At 16.8% G+C, this 23,090-nt stretch overlaps 3 protein-coding genes and 2 non-coding genes across 5 annotated transcripts; 2 read left to right on the top strand and 3 right to left on the bottom strand.

Annotated features, from left to right (window-relative positions):
• Positions 1-2,177: 2,177 nt before the first annotated feature.
• On the bottom strand, positions 2,178-3,239 carry PF3D7_0730800.1 (Plasmodium exported protein, unknown function; the record flags this gene model as incomplete). The annotated part of the gene is made up of 2 exons (XM_001349166.1): positions 2,178-2,993; positions 3,174-3,239. 2 exons carry the CDS (start codon positions 3,237-3,239, stop codon positions 2,178-2,180), a joined length of 882 nt encoding a protein of 293 aa, XP_001349202.1.
• Positions 3,240-5,462: 2,223 nt separating this feature from the next.
• Positions 5,463-5,534, top strand: PF3D7_0730700. Its single transcript has one exon. It is a non-coding gene; the product is annotated as a tRNA-Thr (tRNA).
• An 879-nt stretch (positions 5,535-6,413) lies between these two features.
• On the bottom strand, positions 6,414-6,486 carry PF3D7_0730600. Its single transcript has one exon. It is a non-coding gene; the product is annotated as a tRNA-Val (tRNA).
• A 3,843-nt stretch (positions 6,487-10,329) lies between these two features.
• PF3D7_0730500 (conserved Plasmodium protein, unknown function) lies at positions 10,330-18,651 on the top strand (the record flags this gene model as incomplete). The annotated part of the gene is made up of 1 exon (XM_001349165.1): positions 10,330-18,651. One exon carries the CDS (start codon positions 10,330-10,332, stop codon positions 18,649-18,651), a length of 8,322 nt encoding a protein of 2,773 aa, XP_001349201.1.
• A 797-nt stretch (positions 18,652-19,448) lies between these two features.
• On the bottom strand, positions 19,449-20,198 carry PF3D7_0730400 (IMP1-like protein, putative; the record flags this gene model as incomplete). Its single annotated transcript, XM_001349164.1, has 3 exons — positions 19,449-19,604; positions 19,733-19,873; positions 20,019-20,198. 3 exons carry the CDS (start codon positions 20,196-20,198, stop codon positions 19,449-19,451), a joined length of 477 nt encoding a protein of 158 aa, XP_001349200.1.
• Positions 20,199-23,090: the final 2,892 nt, after the last annotated feature.

The raw sequence follows: 23,090 nt of genomic DNA, 5'->3' as shown, positions 1-23,090 counted from the left end.
ATATATATATATATATATTATAATTATTTAAAAATAATATTTCATTTATACATGTAATTATTTTTTTATATATTTTTCTTTTCTACAAAAAAAAAAAAAAAAAAAAAAAAAGAAAAAAAAAAAATTCATTATAAAATAGTAGTATAGTACTACTTTAAATTTATAAACGAAATAATAAATTAATATAATAAATTATAAAAATATATTAAAATACATAAATGCATTCATAAAATAAGAAGAAACAACGGATCCCCCCCAAAAAAAAAAAAAAGTACATAAAAACAAGAGAATGATAATTAAAAAAAAAAAATAAATAAAAATACATAAATATATTTGCATATAAAAATTATACTTTTATTAATATAAAAAAAAAAAAAAAAATACATAATTAAAAATGTAAAAATTTTCATATTAAAATTATATATTTTAATAATAGGATCCCATTTTCTATATGATGTAAATTAATATAAAAAACGTAAATTAAGAATAATTATAATATAATATATAATATAGTGCATTATTTATTAATTAATTTATTTATAAAAAAACATTAAGGTACATGTATTTATAAAAAAAATTAGGAATTTTTTTATATGTCATTTAAATTTATATAAATATATATAATATATACTAGCATTTTTCTATAAATAATAATATATTTATTTTTTTTTTATGAAGGAAATAAACTAATTATAAGGAGAAATAAAATAAATGTAATTTAAATAGAAATTATTGGTAAATTAGTATATGTAATTAACCGTAACATAATTTAATTATATAGAATATATATATATATATATTGTATATTCTTACGTATAACTGCATGAATTATTTTATATATTATATATATATATATATATATATATATTCTCTATATATAAAAATAATTAATATATATAAAAAAAAATATATATATATAATATAATATATTAAAAATATATAAAGCATAAAAAAAAAAAAAAAAAAATTTTAATATTACTAATAAATTAAAATATATATATATATATATAGATTTTAAAATATATTTTATTATAATTTCTTATTTATTTACAAATTATTTATTAATTTTATGTTACAACAAATAATCATTTTAATATACCACATTATATATATATGAATAATAGTTTTAGATTAATGTATATATTAAAAAAAAAAAATTTTAACACAAAGTGTTAAATACTATATAAAAATACAAAATTCTCCAAGAATACTGAAATTAAGGTACAAAGAATTAATTTCCTTAAAATTTATATATAATAAATAATTTATATATATATCCCATATATATATATATATATATATATATATATATATATATATATATTAAATATTAAAATTTTTTTTTTTTTTTTTTTAATTATTCATATTAAAAAATAACATTTCTATAAATGATAATCATAATGTATATAAAATATATTATATATATATTTATTTATTCATTTATTTATATATTTTTAATTTATTATTTTCCTTTCAAATATAGTAATTACTAGCTCATGTTAATATATAAGAAGGATGATAAATATTTAAAAAAAAGTAAATAATTTTTTTCCGTAAAGAAAAATGTGAATAAACATAAATTCTAATTAAAAATTAAAGAATGTGGAAAATTAAATATTCATATATATAAATATATATTATCAATTTCTTATATTTGATTATTTCACTTTTTTAAATAATGTAAATTCATTTTATCTTTTTAATTTAATATATTTTTTTTTTTTTTTTTTTTTTTCTTAAGATATAAAATATTCTATAGGTATAATTTCTTTAAAATCACATTTTGAATTATTATATAACTAATTAGTTATGTATAAAAATGTTAATTATAAATTATCATTAAGAAAATAAATAAATAAATAAATATATAAATATATATATACATATAAATATATATATATATTTATAATAATAATATCAAAACAAAAAATAGATTAACAATTTTTTATACATTTTATTTAAACAAATATATGTATGTATAATAATGCACAAGATGAATCTCTTAAAAAAATAACATTGGAAAAATATAAAATTATTACTTCTTATATAAAAAAAAAAAATAAAGAATATATAAAAAACATGGCTTTTCAAAATTACAACAAAACATTAAATATGAAAAAACATATATATATATATATATATATATATATATATATATATAATATTCCCCATATTAGTTAAAATTTTTTTTTTTTTCCTCTCAATGTAGAAGTACCAGCATTTTTATTATTGTCATCTGAGGTTTCTTTGTTTTCCTTTTTCTTTCCTTTTCCCTTTCCCTTTCCCTTTTCATTTTCCTTTTCTTTTTCTTTTTCTTTTTCATCGTCATCATCATCATTATTATCATCATCATCATCACCATCATCATCATCATCATCATCAGTGTTGTCATCTTCTAATAATATATCTATTTCATCCTTAATATCTGCATTTTCTGTAGTTTTACTTTCATCTTCATTTAAAAACCCTTTGAATAATTTACCCGGTATTCCTGTTGCACCTTGTACAGTGTTAGAAAAATCACCTCCAAAACTTTTCATAATATTCTTAAATCCATCTTTCAAAGCATCACAATCTTTCTTAATACTTTCTTCACCTTCTTCTTCAATATTTTTCTTTATACCTTCTTTTAATGCTTCCATCTGTGGCTTAATATCATGCATAACTCCTTTAACTATAGAGGTTAAACTCTGCGCTGTAGGAGCATTTGGTTTAGTTGTACCATCTTCATTAACATATTTTGAAAATAAATTAGACTTAATACCCTTAAGTAATGGTGCTAACAAATTACCCAAATTACCACATGAAGATGTTGTCTGATTTATAAAATTATCAAGGTCAGGAATATTAGCCTTGTTACCATTAGCACCTGATGTTGTACCACTAGTTCCTGGTTCTTCACGGTTTTCCTTACTAGACAAAATTCTGTTATTTCGGAATCCTACATTATTCAAATTCTTCTTATTCATATCATAACTCTTGGAAAGAACTCCCTAAATAATTAAAAAAAATAAAAAAGTATATAACAAAAAGGTAAATTAAAATATCTACATATTGTATTGTATTATATTATATAAATATATATATATATATATATATATGCATTTTTCTTTCCTTTTCCTTTTTTCTTTTTTTTTTTTTTTTTTTTATAATCTATTTTATTATAAACTTACATTATTAGAACATTGAAAAGTAGCAGCAAAACAGGTAACTGCTAAAATCTTGGTAAAATGAACCATTTTAATAAAATTTTAATAAAATTAAAAAAAAAAAAAAAATTAAAATTAAATAAAATAAAATAAAAAAAAAATATTATTTATATCTCAACTAAAATAAATAATATTTTTTTAAAAATTTTATTTTTATAAGTTTAAAAATATAAATACCTCTATTATATTATAATAATACATATATATTCTTAAAATATTAAGAAAAATAAAATTCTAATTATTATTTTTTTTTTAAAAATACTAAAGAGTTATTAATTTGTTCATAAAAATAAATATTTATAACTAGAAATTATAATAAATATAACTTTTTAATAATTTTCAAAAATATAATTATTTTAAAAAAAAGGTTATATATAAATATAGAGATAAAAATATTTACAACAAATATTATTATCATTCTTTTTAATATTTATATATAAAATAAATATAAAAATATATTATATATATATATTATATATACATGGTCAGATTTTTTTTCTTTTTTTTTTTTTTCGTTTCCTATGAATTTTTCTATATTTTAAATAATTTATTGTTTATTTACATGTAGTTCTCTCTTTTTTAAATAATAGAAAAAAGTATTCTTATAATTATTATATATATTATATAAATATATAAATATATTATAAATATATATATATATATAAATATAATATTAATAAATTAAAATATATGTATAGTCGTACTATTTATTTTTTTTTAACATGTATAAAAAATATTAATTAAAATATATTTATGCACTAGTTCAATTATAACATATTTTGATAATTCCGTTGTAAGTACGTTTAATCTACATATATAATATATATATATAAAAAAAAAACGTTTATTCTATTTTATTTTTTATCATATCTCCAAGTTTATTAGAATTTTATATATATTATTAATCATATATTATATTTTATAATATATAATATTATATATAAAATAATAAAATTTCAATTTTTTTTTTTTTTTTTTTAATAATAAATCAAAAGAAAAATGAGATTTATATTTTAATTATAATTTTATAGAAACTAATATTTAAATTAAAAAAAAAATAATAATTTCGAACGAATTTTCTCAGAATATTTTTATTTGTATATAATAATAAAACTGTCCCATTTTTTTTATAATAAGTAGTAGTATTTATTTATTTATGAATAAATCCTAGAGTATATAAATAATGGTAGATAAATTATGTACTTTTATAACATTTTTTTTTATAAACTTAAAAAAAAAAAAAAAAAAGGGATCTACAACTATAACAATTATAATATATATATATATATTATATAATATGTACCATTTAAATCTTTTAATAATTTTTACTTCCTAATTCAAAGTTATAATTTTAATCTAAAAATATATAATTATTCTTATTAAAAATATAATGGACAAAAAAGGAAAAAAATAAATAAAAAAAAAGAAATAATTAATGTACTTTATTAATTATATATAAAAGTACTTATTTTTCCATATAAATTAATTATTAATTATTTTTTTTATACATACTATATTCTGGTTATCTAACAAAATATTTATTTATAAAAAAAAAAAATAATAATAATTAAATCATATAAATTTCCATACATATAATATATTTTTAACATATAAGGTTTTATATAAGTATATTTTCTTTTCATTCTAAATAAATTATATATAATTCCATTTTAATTGTATGAAACATATTAAGAAATATTTCTAAATATATTTTAAAACTATGAATATATTCCAAACGTTCTACAATTATTTTGTTATGATTATTATAAAATTATAAGGAAAAATAAATATATAAAATTTTATATTAACAGAAGGTTTTTTTGTAACATGATATAATAGTAACATATTTTTCATTTCATTGATTTAAAAAAAAAAAAAAAAAAGGAAATATTTATTTTCCATATATAATATATAATTATATTTTTCAATAATATATATTTTAAATAATATATAAATATTCATAAATCAAATAAATAAATAAATATATATATATATATATTTTTTTTAATTTGATAAAGTTAATAAATGTATTTTATTCTTTATTTAATTAAACAGATTTTATGATTTAAAATAAAAAATTATATAATATAAAATTTTTAAAATATATTCCAAAAAAAAAAAAAAAAAAAAAAAAAAAATTTTTTTTTTAGGCGAAAATAAAATAATATACATATGATATAAAATAAGGAGAAAAAAAAAAAGTATACATATACATAAATATATATTAACCAGTGAACTTAAAATCTAAGTGTTGCCACCTTAGCACAGTGGTAGTGCGTTGGTCTTGTAAACCAAAGGTCGGGAGTTCGATCCTCCCAGGTGGCTATAATTTTAAAGTAATAATAATTCTGAAGATTAATAAAAATTGTAATATTTAATAAATTTATATGAAAAATTAATATAATATTTTACATATAATTATATATAAAATTATTATATATAATTATATTATTATAGTAAATATATCATACAATGTAAAATTTTATTATTATATATAAATAATATGCAAAATATCATATATATAAAGAAAAAAAAATATTCATATATATTTCAATGAGTCAAAAGAATTTTTTCTTTTTTTTTCTTTAAAAATATAATTTATTAAAATTATAAATATAATTGTTATATATAAATATATATATCTTTTGAAAGAATCTTCTTATACATTTATGAAAAGATCGATCATTCCATTATATATCATCACGTTATTTATTTTAACATTGCATAAGTTTATATATATATATATATTATACAATGTTAAAATATTGAAGATTTTTAAGGATAAATTATTGATGTTTCTCATATACCAAAAATTATATTTATAAAAATATGTGTTTATATATAATATATTCTTGGGTTATATCACAAAAAAAAAAAAAAAAAAAAAATAGAAAATAAAAATTAAATACATCCATTTTAAGTGAACCAATATATTAATAATGTAAAAAATATTAAATAATTATATATTTGTAAATTTATAATATATATAATTATATCCTTTAAGATATCAATAATGACATATTTTTTTTTTTATTAAATTTAATTGTCATTATATTCCTTTTAATAATTTATATACAAAAAAAAGAAAAAAAAAAATTAAATACATTATACATTGTAACATTTCATATAATAATAATAATATATATTATATATATATCTATAAAAATATCTTTATAATTAATTTTTTTTAAATTAATGTAAAAATACGGGCACCGAGGATCGAACTCGGGATCTCCTGCGTGTAAGGCAGGCGTCATAGCCACTAGACCATGCCCGCTTAATAAAAATTTTCAATTATTCTTTCTTTATAATTAATTTCAAATATATATATTTTGGATATTATCAAATCAGTATGTATATGATATATTACTGTATTTTTATTATAAAAAAAACATAAAATTGAAAAATATAGATTTCTTAATTCATTAAATTATATATATATATATATATATATATGTATTTATATATATTTATTTATATATATTTATTTTGTTTTATTTTATTTATTCAATTCCATTTTTTGTATAAAATTTTTTTTTTTTTTTTTTTTTTTCATTAATCATATAATAATTTATTCAAATTATTATTATTCTATACAGTAAACATATGTTCATATAAAATTTATTTTTCGATATAATGATATTTAAAATTATATGTATAATATCAAATGTAACATTTTTTTAATTTTTTTAATTGTAGATATAAACATATATAAGGGCTCTATGATTTGTAACCTGCATATACAAAGGGACAAAGATTTTATATGTTTTTTTTTTTTTTTTTTTTTTTTTTAAAAGTTATCAAAAAATAAATAATGTTGTTTTATTTATTAAGATCTATTAATTTAAGAAATCAACATTTGCATAAGCATAATTAATATTATAACATCCCAATATATCTTATACAAATACAAAAAGGAGGAATATATACAATATATATATATATATATATATATATAAAGATGTAATACCTTTGAATTAATATTATATTGTAATAAAATGAAAAAATAAATGGTTTTAAACCAATGTGTTGAAGGATTTATTTATGTATTTCTTTATATTTACTATTTCATTTTTTTAATACTCTGAAATATTTTCCCATATATATTTACGAAAAATTTGCAAAGATTAATAATTACTAAAAGAAAAAAATAAATAATAGAATGAGTACATTTATTTAATTAAAAGTGAATATAAATATATATCTTTGTTTATTATCTTTTTCTCGTCTTATAAGATTTATCTATATATGAACGTATTATATTCATTTTAATATTATCATTATTAATGACAATATATAATAAAAAAAAATAATAATCATTTGACACATAATAGAACATAAATATATATATATATATATGTATGTATATATTTTTATATATTTCATCAACTTTTATATATCATTATCAAAAATGTGTAATCTCATTATACTTGAATTTTTTTTTTTAAATTTCTTTTCATTTGTTATAAAATATGAACAAATATTATGATGCAAATGGGTATATATAAATGATATTACTGATAAATAGTAATTGTATATACATGAATATTTTATTCTATATAAAAAAAAAAAAAAAAAAAAAAATCGTTATAGACAAAAAAAATGGATAAATTAGACATCATAAAATAAAATATATATACACCATCAAAACAGATATCTTAATTCCTATAAAAAATAGATGATTTTGTTATTATATATATAGAGAGATACATCAAAATATTTTCAAATGATATAAGATTTTTTTATGACAACAACGATTTTGTTGTCATTATTTATTTTTAAACAATATATTAAATGTATATATATATATATATATATATATAGATTTATATATTTGTCTAAGTAATATTTAATAAAAAAATGTCACGTACTTATTTTATTAAACCTCAATTGTATATATTGTTATTATTAGAACATTTATTATCATTAATATATATTCTATTCTATTCATCTACATATATAAAATTATAAATATCAATAATGAATAGTTTTAAAATAACATATTAAATTATTAAAGTTATCATTTTAATATGTATTCGTATTCGTATGTTTCTTTTCTTATTTTTTTTTTTGTTTTTTTCATAATAATTATGTACATATATTTTTATTAACATTATATATATATATATATATATATATATCATATATATTACTTAATAACATAAATTTTTAAATATAAGAATATTTTATTTAAAATATTTAATAAATGAACAACTTTATTGATAATGTTATTCCATATATGAAATTTGAATTTTTACACATTCATAATTTTTATTTTTAAAAAAAAAATTAAAACAAAATAAACAAAAATTTTATTATTTATTAAAATATATATATATATATATATATACATATATATTGACAGTATAATATGTATATATATGTACATTTTATATATTTGTGTTAATAATATTATAAAAAAGAAAATTTTTTCTTTTCTTTTGTTTTTTTGTTTTTTCCATTTCAGAATTAACTTTTGTTTAATTCTTAAATTTTTAAAAATTTGTTCATTTTTTTATTTTTTTTTTTTTTTAAATTAATGATTTGTTTTATGTTTTTTTTTCTTTTTTTTTTTCTTTAAGTTTTTTGTTAAAAGATGAATAGAATTGATTTTTTACACAGCTTTATATATATATATATATATATATATATATATATTATATATATAATATATACTTATTACAATTTCATTTTTATTCACACTATATAAAATGGGAAACACATAATATATAATCATATTTTTGTTTAATATATTAAATGTAAAGGAATAATTTACAAAGAAATTATAAAATTACATAAACGTATATATGTATGTATATATATATATATATATAATATATATATATTGTATATATTTTTGTTTTATTTTATTTGATTGTATTTATTTATTTTATTTTTATTTTATTTTTTATTTATTTTTATTATTTTATTATTCGTATATTTATTTTTTTTAATTTTATTTTTACACAAAAAAAAAAAAAAAAAAAATTCAAGTTAGAATTTTCCAAAAAAATTACATATGTTAAATATATAAAACAAAATAAAATATATAAATAATAAATACAATCGTAAAGATTTGATGAAATATTTTGAATGTGTAAAGAAAAATATTAATATATAAATATATTAAGATATATGAAATATAATTTTATAACATTCATGTACACATTTCATTTATTTGTATGTATGTATGTAATATATTGTTGAACTACGTATATATTTTATTCATTTGTATGTTTATGTTATTTATTAATATGTTTATGTTATTTATTGATATGTTTATGTTATTTATTAATATGTTTATGTTATTTATTAATATGTTTATGTTATTTATTAATATGTTTATGTTATTTATTAATATGTTTATGTTATTTATTAATATGTTTATGTTATTAATTTGTATACATATGTTATCCATTTGTATGTAATATATTAACCATTTGAATATAAACAATTATCGATTTCTTTGTATATATTTCCTATTTTTCAGTTTATATAATCCATTTTTTCTGTATTTCTCATTCACTGCTCCTTTACAACTATGTATTTTATTTTATTATATTTTATCTCTTTTTTTTTTTTTTTTTTTTGTATATAAAAATTCTTTTTATAATTGAAAATAATGTCTCAAATTAAATAAAAATTAACAAATTTTGCTAATTCATTTGTCCAATTTTTTTTTTTTTTTTTTTAATAACAATTTGTTCATTCAATTCTATTCCTTCAATTGAAGTTTAATATTCTCTTTTTTTCTTTTTTGATAAAGCAAATGTTTGTTAATTTTTATACATAATATAGACACATACTAAAAAAAAAAAAAGGAAAAAGAAGAAAAAAAAAAAAAATTAAAAATATAACATAAACATAAATATAAATATAAACTTAAATATAAACATAAAAGTGATCATGAACATTTAAATAAATATAAAAAATAATCATGAACATTTAAATAAATATAAAAAATAATCATTAGCACATATATAAACATTTGAATAACCATTAGAACTTATATAAACATTTGAATAACCATTAACATTTATATAAACATTTGAATAACCATTAACATTTATATAAACATTTAAATAACCATTAACATCTATATATTTATATAATATAAGAAATGGGGAGAAATCGTATACAAAAATATAAATTAAGAGAAGAGAATTTAGAAGGAAATGGAAATACATTCCATAATACTTTAAAAGGTTCTTCTACAGATAAGACTTTACTTAATAAAAGGTTGACTCAAACTAACTTATTTAAATTTAATGGAAAATATGAAAATAGAATAATACATGATGATAGTACAACAAATAGTTATACACCAAATAATGCTATAGAAAAGAATAACAACGGGAATTGTAATCGATCGAATAATAACACACAAAATTACATTAAATTACTTCAAAGTAATGTAAATTTTAATAAAATAAAAACACCCCAAGAAAATACAATTATTAATCTCAATAAAATTAATCAATTACATAATAAGAATCAAATATGTTCGAATAGAATAAATAATTTATGTAATTACGATGAACAATTATGTAACATATTAAATAATAATGAAAAAGATAAAAAAAAATTACATGGAAACAATAATATAATTACACATAACCATCAAAATAATATTACTTCAACATTATATAATTATGACAATAGTTGTATAGAAAATAATCAATCTGATTATATAAATAAATTGAGTATCAAAAATAAAGTAAATACTAGTAATACATTTTATAATATAGATCAATTCGGTTTACTGAATAAAAAAAAAAAAATAAAATCTCTTGAAAACCTTAAAAGTTATATATCTAATGATGGTGAGTCTTTCAATAATTCCTTCACAATTAAACCTTTTAATTCATATAACAAATCAACCATGAAAGTAAAAAATATTTTAAGTAACGAAAAAACAATCTTATGTAGAAAGAATTGTAAAAATTTTATTCTGAATAAAAGAATAAACTTGGAACATTATAATTCAAAAAAAGGAAATAGCAATAATAATGATATGAATGAAAGTGATGTAGTTAAAAATTATAAGCAAGACTATGGTAATAATAATAATAATAGTAATAATTATTATTATTATAGTGATAATTATATTAATGATGATGATAATAATAATTATTATAATAATTATTATTATGATGATGATGATGGAGATATAAAAAAAGGGGAACATATTTATTTTTATAATAAATATATTATGTCTGACAATAAACCTATATACAACAATATCAATTATTTTAATAAAAACGAAAGGAATGAAATCTCCAATGGAAGGTTTAGTTATGATATCTTTAATCCACATAAAAATAATAAAGACAAAATATGTATGCAGAGATTTTATTACAGTAATGATTATTTGAGACCAGTCATATGTGAATATAAATCTTTTAATAAACATATATATAATTCAAAAATATGTTTACAAAGAGAAGAAACACATATACCTATTTCAAAAGAGTGTGCTGATAAATATGGAGATAATAATAATAATTATTATTATTATGATAATAAAAATAATCAAAATAATTATAAAAGTAATCAATATGTTAATGAACACAATGGTAATCATGGTAACAATGAAAACGATAATAATGATAATAATAATAATAATAAGAATGATAATAATAATAATGATACTACTAATAATAATAATAATAATGATAATAATGATAACAACAACAACAACAACAACAACAATAATAATAATAATAATAATAATAATAATAGTGGTGATGATAGTAGTGATGACAATAATAATGAAGAATCAATGAAAAAAAGGAGAAAAGAAAAAAACAAAAAAAAGAAAAAATTTAATAAAAATATATCAGGTAAAAGAAAAAATAATTACTCATATGAAAAATTTATACATAAAAAGATTTATTCCTCAAATGACGTATATTTAACAGAAGAATATGAAGAAGATAAAAGTAAAATAATAAATGAAAAAGAAAAAACTATAAATTCAATTGCATATATAAGTGACAATTCATCTATATCATCTAATAATAAATTAAAAAATAATAATAATATAAATAATAATAATATAAATAATAATATAAATAATAATAATAATATTAATTGCTATAATAAAACGAACTACAAAAAAAAATCAGTTCCAATAAAATCTCGTAGTAGTAGTTATATAGATATCAAAAATATTGTACATGAAAGATTACGTAGAAGCTATTCAAATACATGTATTTATAACCCAGAAAAGGCCATACAAAATAATGTTCATCCCTCTTTTAATAGTAATATAAGTTGTAATTTGAATGGAAACAATATACATGAAACATCTAATAGTAACCATATTTTATTTAACAACTCTAATAATTATGTGAAGGAAAAAAAAAAGACTCAAAAAAATTCAAAAACGAGAATAAGTTCATTCCACAAAAATCATGTAAAAAATTTAGACACCAATATTAATAAAAATTTCATTCCATGTAATTACGCAAAGAATAAGAAAAAGTGTACTACTACTAACAATATATGTATAAATCTTGAAAATTCTTTACAAGATATAGAAAATAATATTATTAATTTGGATATGTCATTAGTTAATACTCATACAGATTTACACACAAAACCAAAATATATTAACAATAAGAAGGATAATATACCACTAATATTGCTACAACAAATTAAGGAAAAACAGAATTCACTTTCTGATTCGAGTGAGGTAGATAAAAAGAAAAATAAAAAAGAAAAGGAAAAAGAAAAGGACAAAGAAAAAGAAAAAAGAAAAATAAAGAAAAGAAAAAAATGTATTACAAAAAATTACCAACCAAACACATATTATACTTGTGATAATGATGATGATAACCTCCTTAGTAATAATAGCGATACACCTATGTTTTTTCATTATGAAAATATATTAGATAATGATATGAATCAAGAGAAAAATAATGAAAACCACTCATTAATTAAAAAAGAAGAAAATCTAACTTATTCATATAAAAATAATGAATCCACAAATAACTTTCTCATATTAGATAAAATTAATCAAATGCATTATATACACTCAAATAAAAAGAAAAAATGTAACCACAATAATAATTCAAAAAGACATCGTTTTGAAAAAAACAAAAAAATGTATTCAGCCAAATGTTATAAAGAAAATGATAACACATTTGAAAAGATGAATTCTTTCTATAGCGATAATAATATAATTATTAGAAGTAATTCTTTATCAAATATAATAAATAGTAATAATATTTTTTGTAACAGTGATATAAATGATATACACTTTGAATGTTCCTCTATATTGAGTAATCAAAATATTTTATTAAGAAATTCTAGTGAATATAATATAGAAAAACAAAACAAACATAATAAAAATAATGATATTAATCATAATTTAAATAATATTATACAAACAAATGATACCACTAAAAGTAACCCTGTTTATAATTATCAAAATAATAATAGTAATAATAATACTATTCTTTTTAACACTGATAAAACAAACCTTAAAGAAAAATCTCTGGGAAATTATCTTACAAGAAGCAAATCATGTTGTGATACTCTTGAAAATGATTCTAAACATAATATTTTTAATATTATCTCTGATAAGAAAAAACACGCGTCACATAATTATCACTACTTAGCTAGTAGAACGAAATTAAAAAATACACAAAGAAATATTCAAAATGATAAAGACAAAATAAAGTTAATGACAAAAAAAAATTCAAAACAACACCAACTAGAACAACAAAAAGAACAAAAACAAAATGAAGAACACAATGAAGAACACAATGAAGAACACAATGAAGAACAAAAAGAAGAACGACTAAAGATAACACAAAATATTTCATTGTCAAATTTATTATCACAACAAAAAAACGCCTCCTCCTTTAATGATTTACAAAAGAATTTGTCATTAAATTCAAGCAAATTAATTCAGAAAAAAAAAAGCCACGATGTAATCCATCCTAATAATATCAAAAATAATACTTTATATATATCAAAGGATATACTATCTGAACAAAATAAAATAAACAGTGACCCTAAACCTTATAAACCATTATCAAATGAATTAAGAAATAAGTCGTGTTCAAAAGAAAATTTGAAAAGTAATTCAACTCAAATTCAAAATAATAATAAATTATATGATCCTATGGAATGTTATAGAGATTATGATTGTGCTCAAAAAATTAGAGAAGATATTTTACAAAATGAAAAATTTCCTTTCATATTTTATGATAGCAACCTTCGTAATTTAGTTATATATTATAAAGATAATTATACCACAGAAATCAAAACGAAATATTTTTCAGCTCAAAGATTTGGCCATGCCACAGCAAAAAAAATTGCACTTAACTTTTTAAGATCCTTAGGTGTTAATGCAGATTATTTAGAAAACAATAATGTTTTTTCATATGAAAGAGATACTAAAAGTAAATTGTTTAATATTGGAAAAGCCAAAGCAAACATAAACCCTGAAGAAAATTCAGATATCAATTTAATATATGATAAGAAAAAAAGAAATGTTATTGTTTCATGGAATAATCAAGTTAAAGGTTATAACTTTAGAAAATTCTCAACACAAAGATTTGGTTATGATGTAGCTATTTCTCTCTCCATTGACTTTTATAAAAACTTAGGTGGATTAAAAGGAGAAGAAGAAATAAGAAATTATATTAATCAAATTAATAATTCCTTTAAATATAGTCGAAATGTATCAAAAAATAATAAAAGAGGTAGAAAAAGAGGAAGAAGAGGTCGAAAAAAAATTATCAAAACAAAAGATGATCAATCATTATCTTCTGCATATGAATCCATACACTCATCTACAAACCATTTTTATAATAATAACAAAAATTATGACAAGAAATCTTTCTTTTATTTACATAATATAAAACAAAATATTATTCAATGTAAACTCAATAATATATCTAATCAATATAATCAAATAAACCAATTTAAAAAATATTTCAACTTATTTTATGTTAATGAAAATATTATGGAAATTTTACAAAATCAGTTCGAACAATTTAATACTCTTGATATTAAAATAAAAAATATATACAAATATGATTTCTTTTTAAATAAAACATTTAAATATATATATATAAAATATGTAGAAAATGTGCATGCCAAGTTATATATGGAACAACAGCAAAGTATAGAGCACCTTTTTTCCCATTTAAAATCATCATATAAAATGCAGAAGGAAATGTCTATGGAAAAAGAAAATGTAAAAAAACAAAGTATATTAAATTGTTATGACAACGATGAATGTATATATACAAACAAAAATAATAATAATAATAATAATATTAATAATAATACAAATTGTTACTTCAAAATTGTAGATGAACATTTTGATTTTAAGGTACAAAATAAAGAATTTCCATTAAAGTACTTATGTCCCTATTTCTTAAGCAAATTGAAATACCATAAAGAACAAGACATTTTAATGAAAGGATATTATTCTAGTGATGATTCCAAGTTATATGATATTCTATTTATTAATAAGAAATATCATATTAAACACACAACATGTAATAGCAATGTAAATATTAGAAAAAGAAAAAACGTAGTAAAAACTACTCATAAGAAAAATAAATCATCTACAAATAAAGAAATTAAACGAAAAGAAAAAAACGAAACAAATGATATTTATAATTATTATGAGAAAAAAAAAAGAACAAGAAAAAGAATAAAACAAAATAAAATAGAAAAAGAAATGGAAAGGGAAAGGGAAAGGGAAAGGAAAAATATATATATGCATTTCCAAAACAATTACAAACATATTTATCATTCAAATAATCTTCAAGATGATATTTATCAAAATGATTATAATTTTGATTATGATGATGATGACGATGATGAAGATGAAGATGAAGATGATGAATATTCCATAAGTGATGAAAAATATGATAATCAAAGAAATTATAAATACAAAACAAAAAAAATAAAAATTAAAACACCAGGAAGAGGTAGAGGTAAAGGTAAAGGTAAAGGAAGAGGCAGAGGAAAAGGTAAAGGTAATGGAAGAGGCAGAAGAAGAGGCAAAGGTAGAAATAGAGGAAGAATAAGTAAATTACATACAACCAAAAAATTAATATCAAAAACATATTCTATATTAAACAGAAAAACAAACCAAAACATATGTATAGATAATAATATGTTTTATACAAATAATCAAACGAATTATAAAAATGATAATAACTATTCATCATTTATAAAAAGTAACAAGTTTTTATCAAGAAATAAAAATATTAAAAATTTATTGGCTAAAGGAAAAAAATATATAGTTTGTTATAATTACTTAGGGAAAATACAAGTCAAAGTATTTCCTGCTGATGTATATGGAATGACAAATGCACAGAAAAAAACTGTGGATTTTTTACAACAACTTAAGAAAGAATTAAAAACAGAAGGGAAAATACTATATAGTGAATATGATAGTAAAGTAGCTTTTGATGTAACAAATTGTTTAAAAGATAATATTATCTTAAATTGTACTGAACAAACAAATTATTCACCCGTTCTTTTGGAAAATGAAAATTCTCTATACCCTACCAATGATATATACCATAAAATTAATAATAACATAAACATAACAAATAAAAAAAAAAAAAGAGGAAGAAAAAGAAAAGAAGAAAAAAATATGATACATGATATAATATCAAATAAATTATTCTCAAATAAAATAATATCAAACAATATTGAAACGAATCATATTATGCAAAATGATAAGACTCTTATACAATATCCAACATTTACACATTTTTTACAAAATGATACACATATTTCGAATTATTCAAATGATAAAAATAATAAAATAAATTTGTTTACACAAACACATAATCATAACGATAAAAATATTTGTGAGGAAAGAAAAATTCAAAATGATGAAACATATAATAATACAAAATATACAAATGAATCTGATTTTTTTAAGGAACAAGAAAAGAACTATACACAAAATGAACAAATTATACATGATATAATCGAGTCATCAAATAAATTTAATAATGAAAATATCATTCCTATACAAGAGAATACCAAAAATTATATTGATGATGACAAATATATAGAAACATTAGATGATAAAATAAATAATTTTGAATATATAGATAATACAATAAAACTTCCCAATCAATATGTTCCAGTAAAAACATCCTTAAGTAATAATACTACTAAAAATGTAGACGAAATAAATACTTATGAAAAAAATAGCACATTCTCTAATAATAATGATATGGAAACAAATGATCAAAAACAATTCTTGGAATATATGAACAATTTGCCCTATTTAAAAGATCATAACAAATGTACTAATCATATTACTGAAAATGAAATAAACCAAGAACTAATAAGTTATAACGACGCAAAAACATATGACACTAACACAATTACTGAAAGTGAAGTAAACATAGGAAAAAATAATGATTCTTTAAAACAAAACATTTTACAAGTAGAAAATGATATAAACCATATTAATACCTTATATAATACATACAATAAATCTAATAATATGTATCTCTTCCAAAACAACGAACACGTTTTGGAACAAAATCAACAAAATGTAAACATTACAAAGAATTACAATTATCCTCATTTAAATCAAGACAATCAAAAAGTCATAAAAGGATTTTTAACCTTACGAAAAGAAAAAGGAATATGTTTAAATGTAAAAAGAGTATATTCCCTATATGATCTATATCATAAGCTTATTAACGATTGTGATTATTCAGAATTTTTAGAACAAAATTGGAATACAAACATCTGGAAAAATAAATATGATCAACACGATGATAATACAATAACGCAAACTAGTCCTATAAGAACAAGAAATTATAAAAAAACTCATGGGTATAATAATAATGTAGAACAAAATCTAAATGAAAAAAATGAAAATGATCAAACCAACAAAATTAACCAAATAGATGAATGTAACCAATTGAATCATCTTAATATAACGAAACAAATAAAAACAACAAATTTTCAAACTATATTACCAATTCAGATAAAAAAAGAAATTCCTTATGAAAAGGAAGATACACAAAATAGAACATATAATACAAAAAATGATTGGACTGGGTTAGTTAAATATAATACATCAAAAGGTATTGTTAAAATACCTAAAATGTGCATAAATAAACTAGCTAGAAAAAAAGGTTATATGAAAATGACTTGTTTTATATATAGAGGAAAGGGAGAATTTGTTTCCTATTTCTTGGAAAGAGGAAATAAAAACTTTAATTTTAGAAATCAAATAAAAAATGAACAAAATGAAAATGATCATATAGATTCATATACATCTTATAACGACAATCATAATAATTATAATAACAATAAACTAAATAATTATACATGCGGTGATATCTTAAGTAAAGATAAATCATTAGCAGATAATAATAAAAAATATTATTTAAGAGATAAACCAAATATTCAAAATAATATTACATGTTAAAAATTAAAAGTTTCTTTCTTCATTATTATATAAATAAATAAATAAATAAATATATATATATATATATATATGAAAATTTTTAATTATCTAAATCTATGTCTTTGCAAAAATAAATATATTCATATATATATATATATATACAAATTTGTACTTTATCTTGTCATATATTACTTTTAGTATATTCAATTTTTTTCTTCTTTTTTCTTAATGAATAATTATATATATATATATATAATATGATTGTATTATCATTTGAATATATTTTGAAATTCAAAATAAATTTTTTTTTTATAGTATAATAAAAGGAATATTGTCAAGATTTTTCAAAATTTTTTTAAATGAAATTATGAATATATAATATATTTTATACTAAATTTATTTTATTAATCATATAAATAGCTTTTTGTGTGATTCATCTTTTTTCAACTTTGATTATGTTACCTTTTTATTTTTTTTTTTATTTTTTTTTAGATTGATAATTAACAATTAATTATAATGAATTATGTTTTAAGGTTTTATGAATTTTGCAAAATTTATAGAACTGTAACTTGATATGAATTTTTAATTTATTATAATTGAAATTGTATAAAAATAGAAAAGTGATGGGACTTTTAAAATACATAATATACATATATATATATATATATATATATATATATATATATATATATATATAAACAAAAAATTTTGATAAGACTAATTAAAAGATTTACATATATATAATGTGTGTATAATATTATGATCTATATATTTATTACAAAGAAAAAAAAAAAAAAAAAAAAAAAAAAAATGCGCATTTAAAAGGATATACTAGCTCCTTCTGTATTCCCTCTAGAAACAAACATATCCTTTGCCATCGTTTTTACTTTTAATGAACTTGATCCTTTTGGTAAAACACTCATAGCATCAATGTCTTGAACAACAAAAGGTTCTCCTGTATTAAGTGGCATGACCTATAAAATATAAAAGATGAAAAATTTTTGACATGAAAGGTATATTTAAAAAAAAAAAATTTGGAGATTATTATAATATATATATATATATATAATAAGTTTTATTTATTTAATTTTATATTTTATACCTTGCTTCCTTTTAAAAAATACAAATCCACTTTTATAGGAAAAGAAGAATCAAAATGTTGTAATAAAGTTAATTTTCCTTTTATATCTTTTGCTTCTTTAACAAATTGGCATATTCCAGAATAAAATAATTTTTTGTCCGACTAATATAAAACAAGAAAAATTCAAAATGAAAATATAGTTAGACATATATATATATATATATATATATAATTATAATTTCAAAAAAAAAAAAAAAGAAATATATAATTTTATTTATATTTTTCGTGTCTTATTTTATTTCCAAACCTGTAAATTTCTGATTAATTCATTTTTTCCATTTCTATTCACGAATTTAAATTCTGGAACCTCTTTTGTTGGTTTTATAAACATTAAAGCATTTTCAACTTTTTCTTTTTTCCATACAATAAATAAAGTCCCATTCGATGCATTGTCAAAGACCAAATAAGCTCCCTTTTCTTCTGACATAACAACGTAAGAAATTATAGATAATGTAAATGTTTTTCTTTTTTTTTTTTTTTTTAAATATAAATAAGCATATGTATAATATAATGTATTTTAATATATAACAAATATACTATATAATATTTTTATAAATAATTTATCTTTTATTTTTTCGTTCAAACACTTGATTCTCTTTATATTTTATACATAAATACGTTAAAAAAAAAAATATATATATATATATATATATATTAATTTATGATATAAAAAAAAAAAAAAATTTTAAGAAATTTATATCATATCAAAAGAAATATTAAATTTAACATATTATGCACAAAAAAAAAATTAAATACTATAAACAGAATTTTCCTAGTATAAAAATTATATACGTATAAAAAGCATTTTCATAGCAGAATTTAAAAAGAAAAAAACAAAATTAAACAATATAAGTAAATGTATATATATATACACAAACATACGAGGAACCAACTTGCCATAACTCATATAAATGACAAAAATATGCATTTCTACATTACTTTAAAGATTGAAATATAGTTGTACAAATATTTTAAAACATAATTACATATATATATATACATTTCACAACTAATTTCATACTTCAAATTATATATTTAAACAATTTTAAAATCCTAATAAAAAAAATTCCATGCATGTCTTACTTTCATTTTTGCACTTTATATATATATATTTTTTTTTTATATATATGAAAATTCAAATAAAAATATATTTAATTTAAGAATCTTTTACATTTATTTATGGTTGCAAATTGTTGACATAAAATAAATTTCAAATAAGAACATAAAAGATATGTTAAAACAAAAAAATTAAAATATGTATAATTATGAAGTTGAGCATGTTAATTATATAGGTATATCTATCTATATATATATATATATATATATTTTTTTTTAATATATTTTACTTTACCTTCTTCCTTATTATTAGAAATTCGTCCTGAAATAAATATTAAGATATATATATATATTTATTTAGTATCACTTTTAACATTTTAATTATTAAAAAAAATATATTGATAGTATATAGACATTTATATTTATAAAACTACTTAATTATTTTTTTATTCTACATGTATATTATTTTTAACCTTTTACTTGATATACGACATTCCTACAACAAATAGCCATCTTCTCCTTTTTATTAATACAAATATAGAAACATAAAAAAAAACAAATATGAAATAATATATATATATGTATATAGAGAGATGTTGTATTAAGAAAATTATAAATGTGTAATTTTTTTAATAGCAATATTCTACTTTTTTTTTTTTTTTTTTAATAATCCTTTTATATATATATATATATATAATATTATTATAACAAAAACAACAAAAATGAAAGAAAAAAAAAAAAAAAAATTAATAACACTTGAACGTTTCTAAAATATATACATATTTTTCAATGTACAACTATTAAATAAAAATATTAAAAATATAATTTTCTCTTTAAACAATTATTTTAATATAATTAAATGTTTTTAAATATATAAAGTTAAGATTTTATATATATATATATATATATATATATATATGTAAATCAGAAAAAAAAAAAAAAAAAAAAAAATAGTCCAACGTGGTGTGCAATTAAAATTTTTAGACTAGAAAAAAATAAATAAAACAAAAAAAAGAGAACCAGAAGTTTTACTTTATATTATATATAATATATACTAAAAAAAAAAAGAAAAAAAATATACATTTGAAATATTTTATTATTTATTTTTATATGTAAATAAATATATTTTATTTTTTTTATTATAATATATTTTGACATTATATAGTACATATAATTTACATTTAATCATTCATTCCCTTATAATTATCGATTTTTACTTTATATATTATTTTATTATTATTATATTCAAATGTACTTAATAAACATTTTAAACCTTTTTCAAGAAAAAAATAATATTATAATATCTTATATATTAAATACATACATATATATAATAGATATATACTAAGGAAAAGGAAAAAATTAAAAATTTATTATATTACATTTATATTTTCGAAAAATTGAATACTTTAGAAAAGTTATTATTTTCCAAAATATATTATAAACTTTTACGTTTATTTTATAATTTATTCTATTTTACTTTTCCCTCCATAATTTGTAGTACTACTTTGCGCTCTACACATATCTAATAATAAATAATAAATAATAAATAATTTTATAATATATTAATTACAAAAAGTTTTTGTAATTTGATAGTAAAAAAGTTTTAAAAAAAAAAAAAAAAAAAAAAAAAAAAAACTAATAAAATGAATTTGAACATATATGTGTATTAAATAAGATCAAATGAAAAAAAAAAAAAATTTTTAAATTTACGTTAGCAAATACATTTTCTTATAAAAAAAGGACAAATTGTATTCATATGCACATGTATAATATTTTAAATAAATAATTAAAAGCAAATTTCAATAAATTTCAAAACATTTTTTTTTATTTTTTTTTATTTTTTGAAGGTCTCATACATATATATAAAGTATATAGATATACATACAGAAATTTCTTTTTTTTTTTTTTTTTTTTTTTTCAATTTTTTTATTTATATAAATATTTATGAGAACATTTAAAATATAGGACACTCATTAGACTTTTAATTTTTTTTTTTGTTTTTTTTGTTTTTTCTTTTTTTTTGGTATTTTTTTAAAATATAAATTTTTTCAAATGGTCTAGAATAATATATATATATATACATTTTTTTTTTATTTAATTATTTTTTTTTTTTTTTTCCTTTCTTTTTTTTTGGTATGGTCTAGAAAAATATATATATATATTATATATATATATATAAATTTTTTTTTTTTTTTTTTTTTTTTTTTTTTTTTTTTTTTTTTTTTTTTTTTTTTTTTTTCTTTTGGGTATTGCAAAATAT

The sequence above is a fragment of the Plasmodium falciparum genome (genome assembly GCF_000002765.6).
Source record: "Plasmodium falciparum 3D7 genome assembly, chromosome: 7".
Taxonomy (NCBI): domain Eukaryota; phylum Apicomplexa; class Aconoidasida; order Haemosporida; family Plasmodiidae; genus Plasmodium; species Plasmodium falciparum.
The sequence above is the reverse complement of the archived record's forward strand: the minus strand, read 5'-3'. Positions and strand labels throughout refer to the sequence as shown.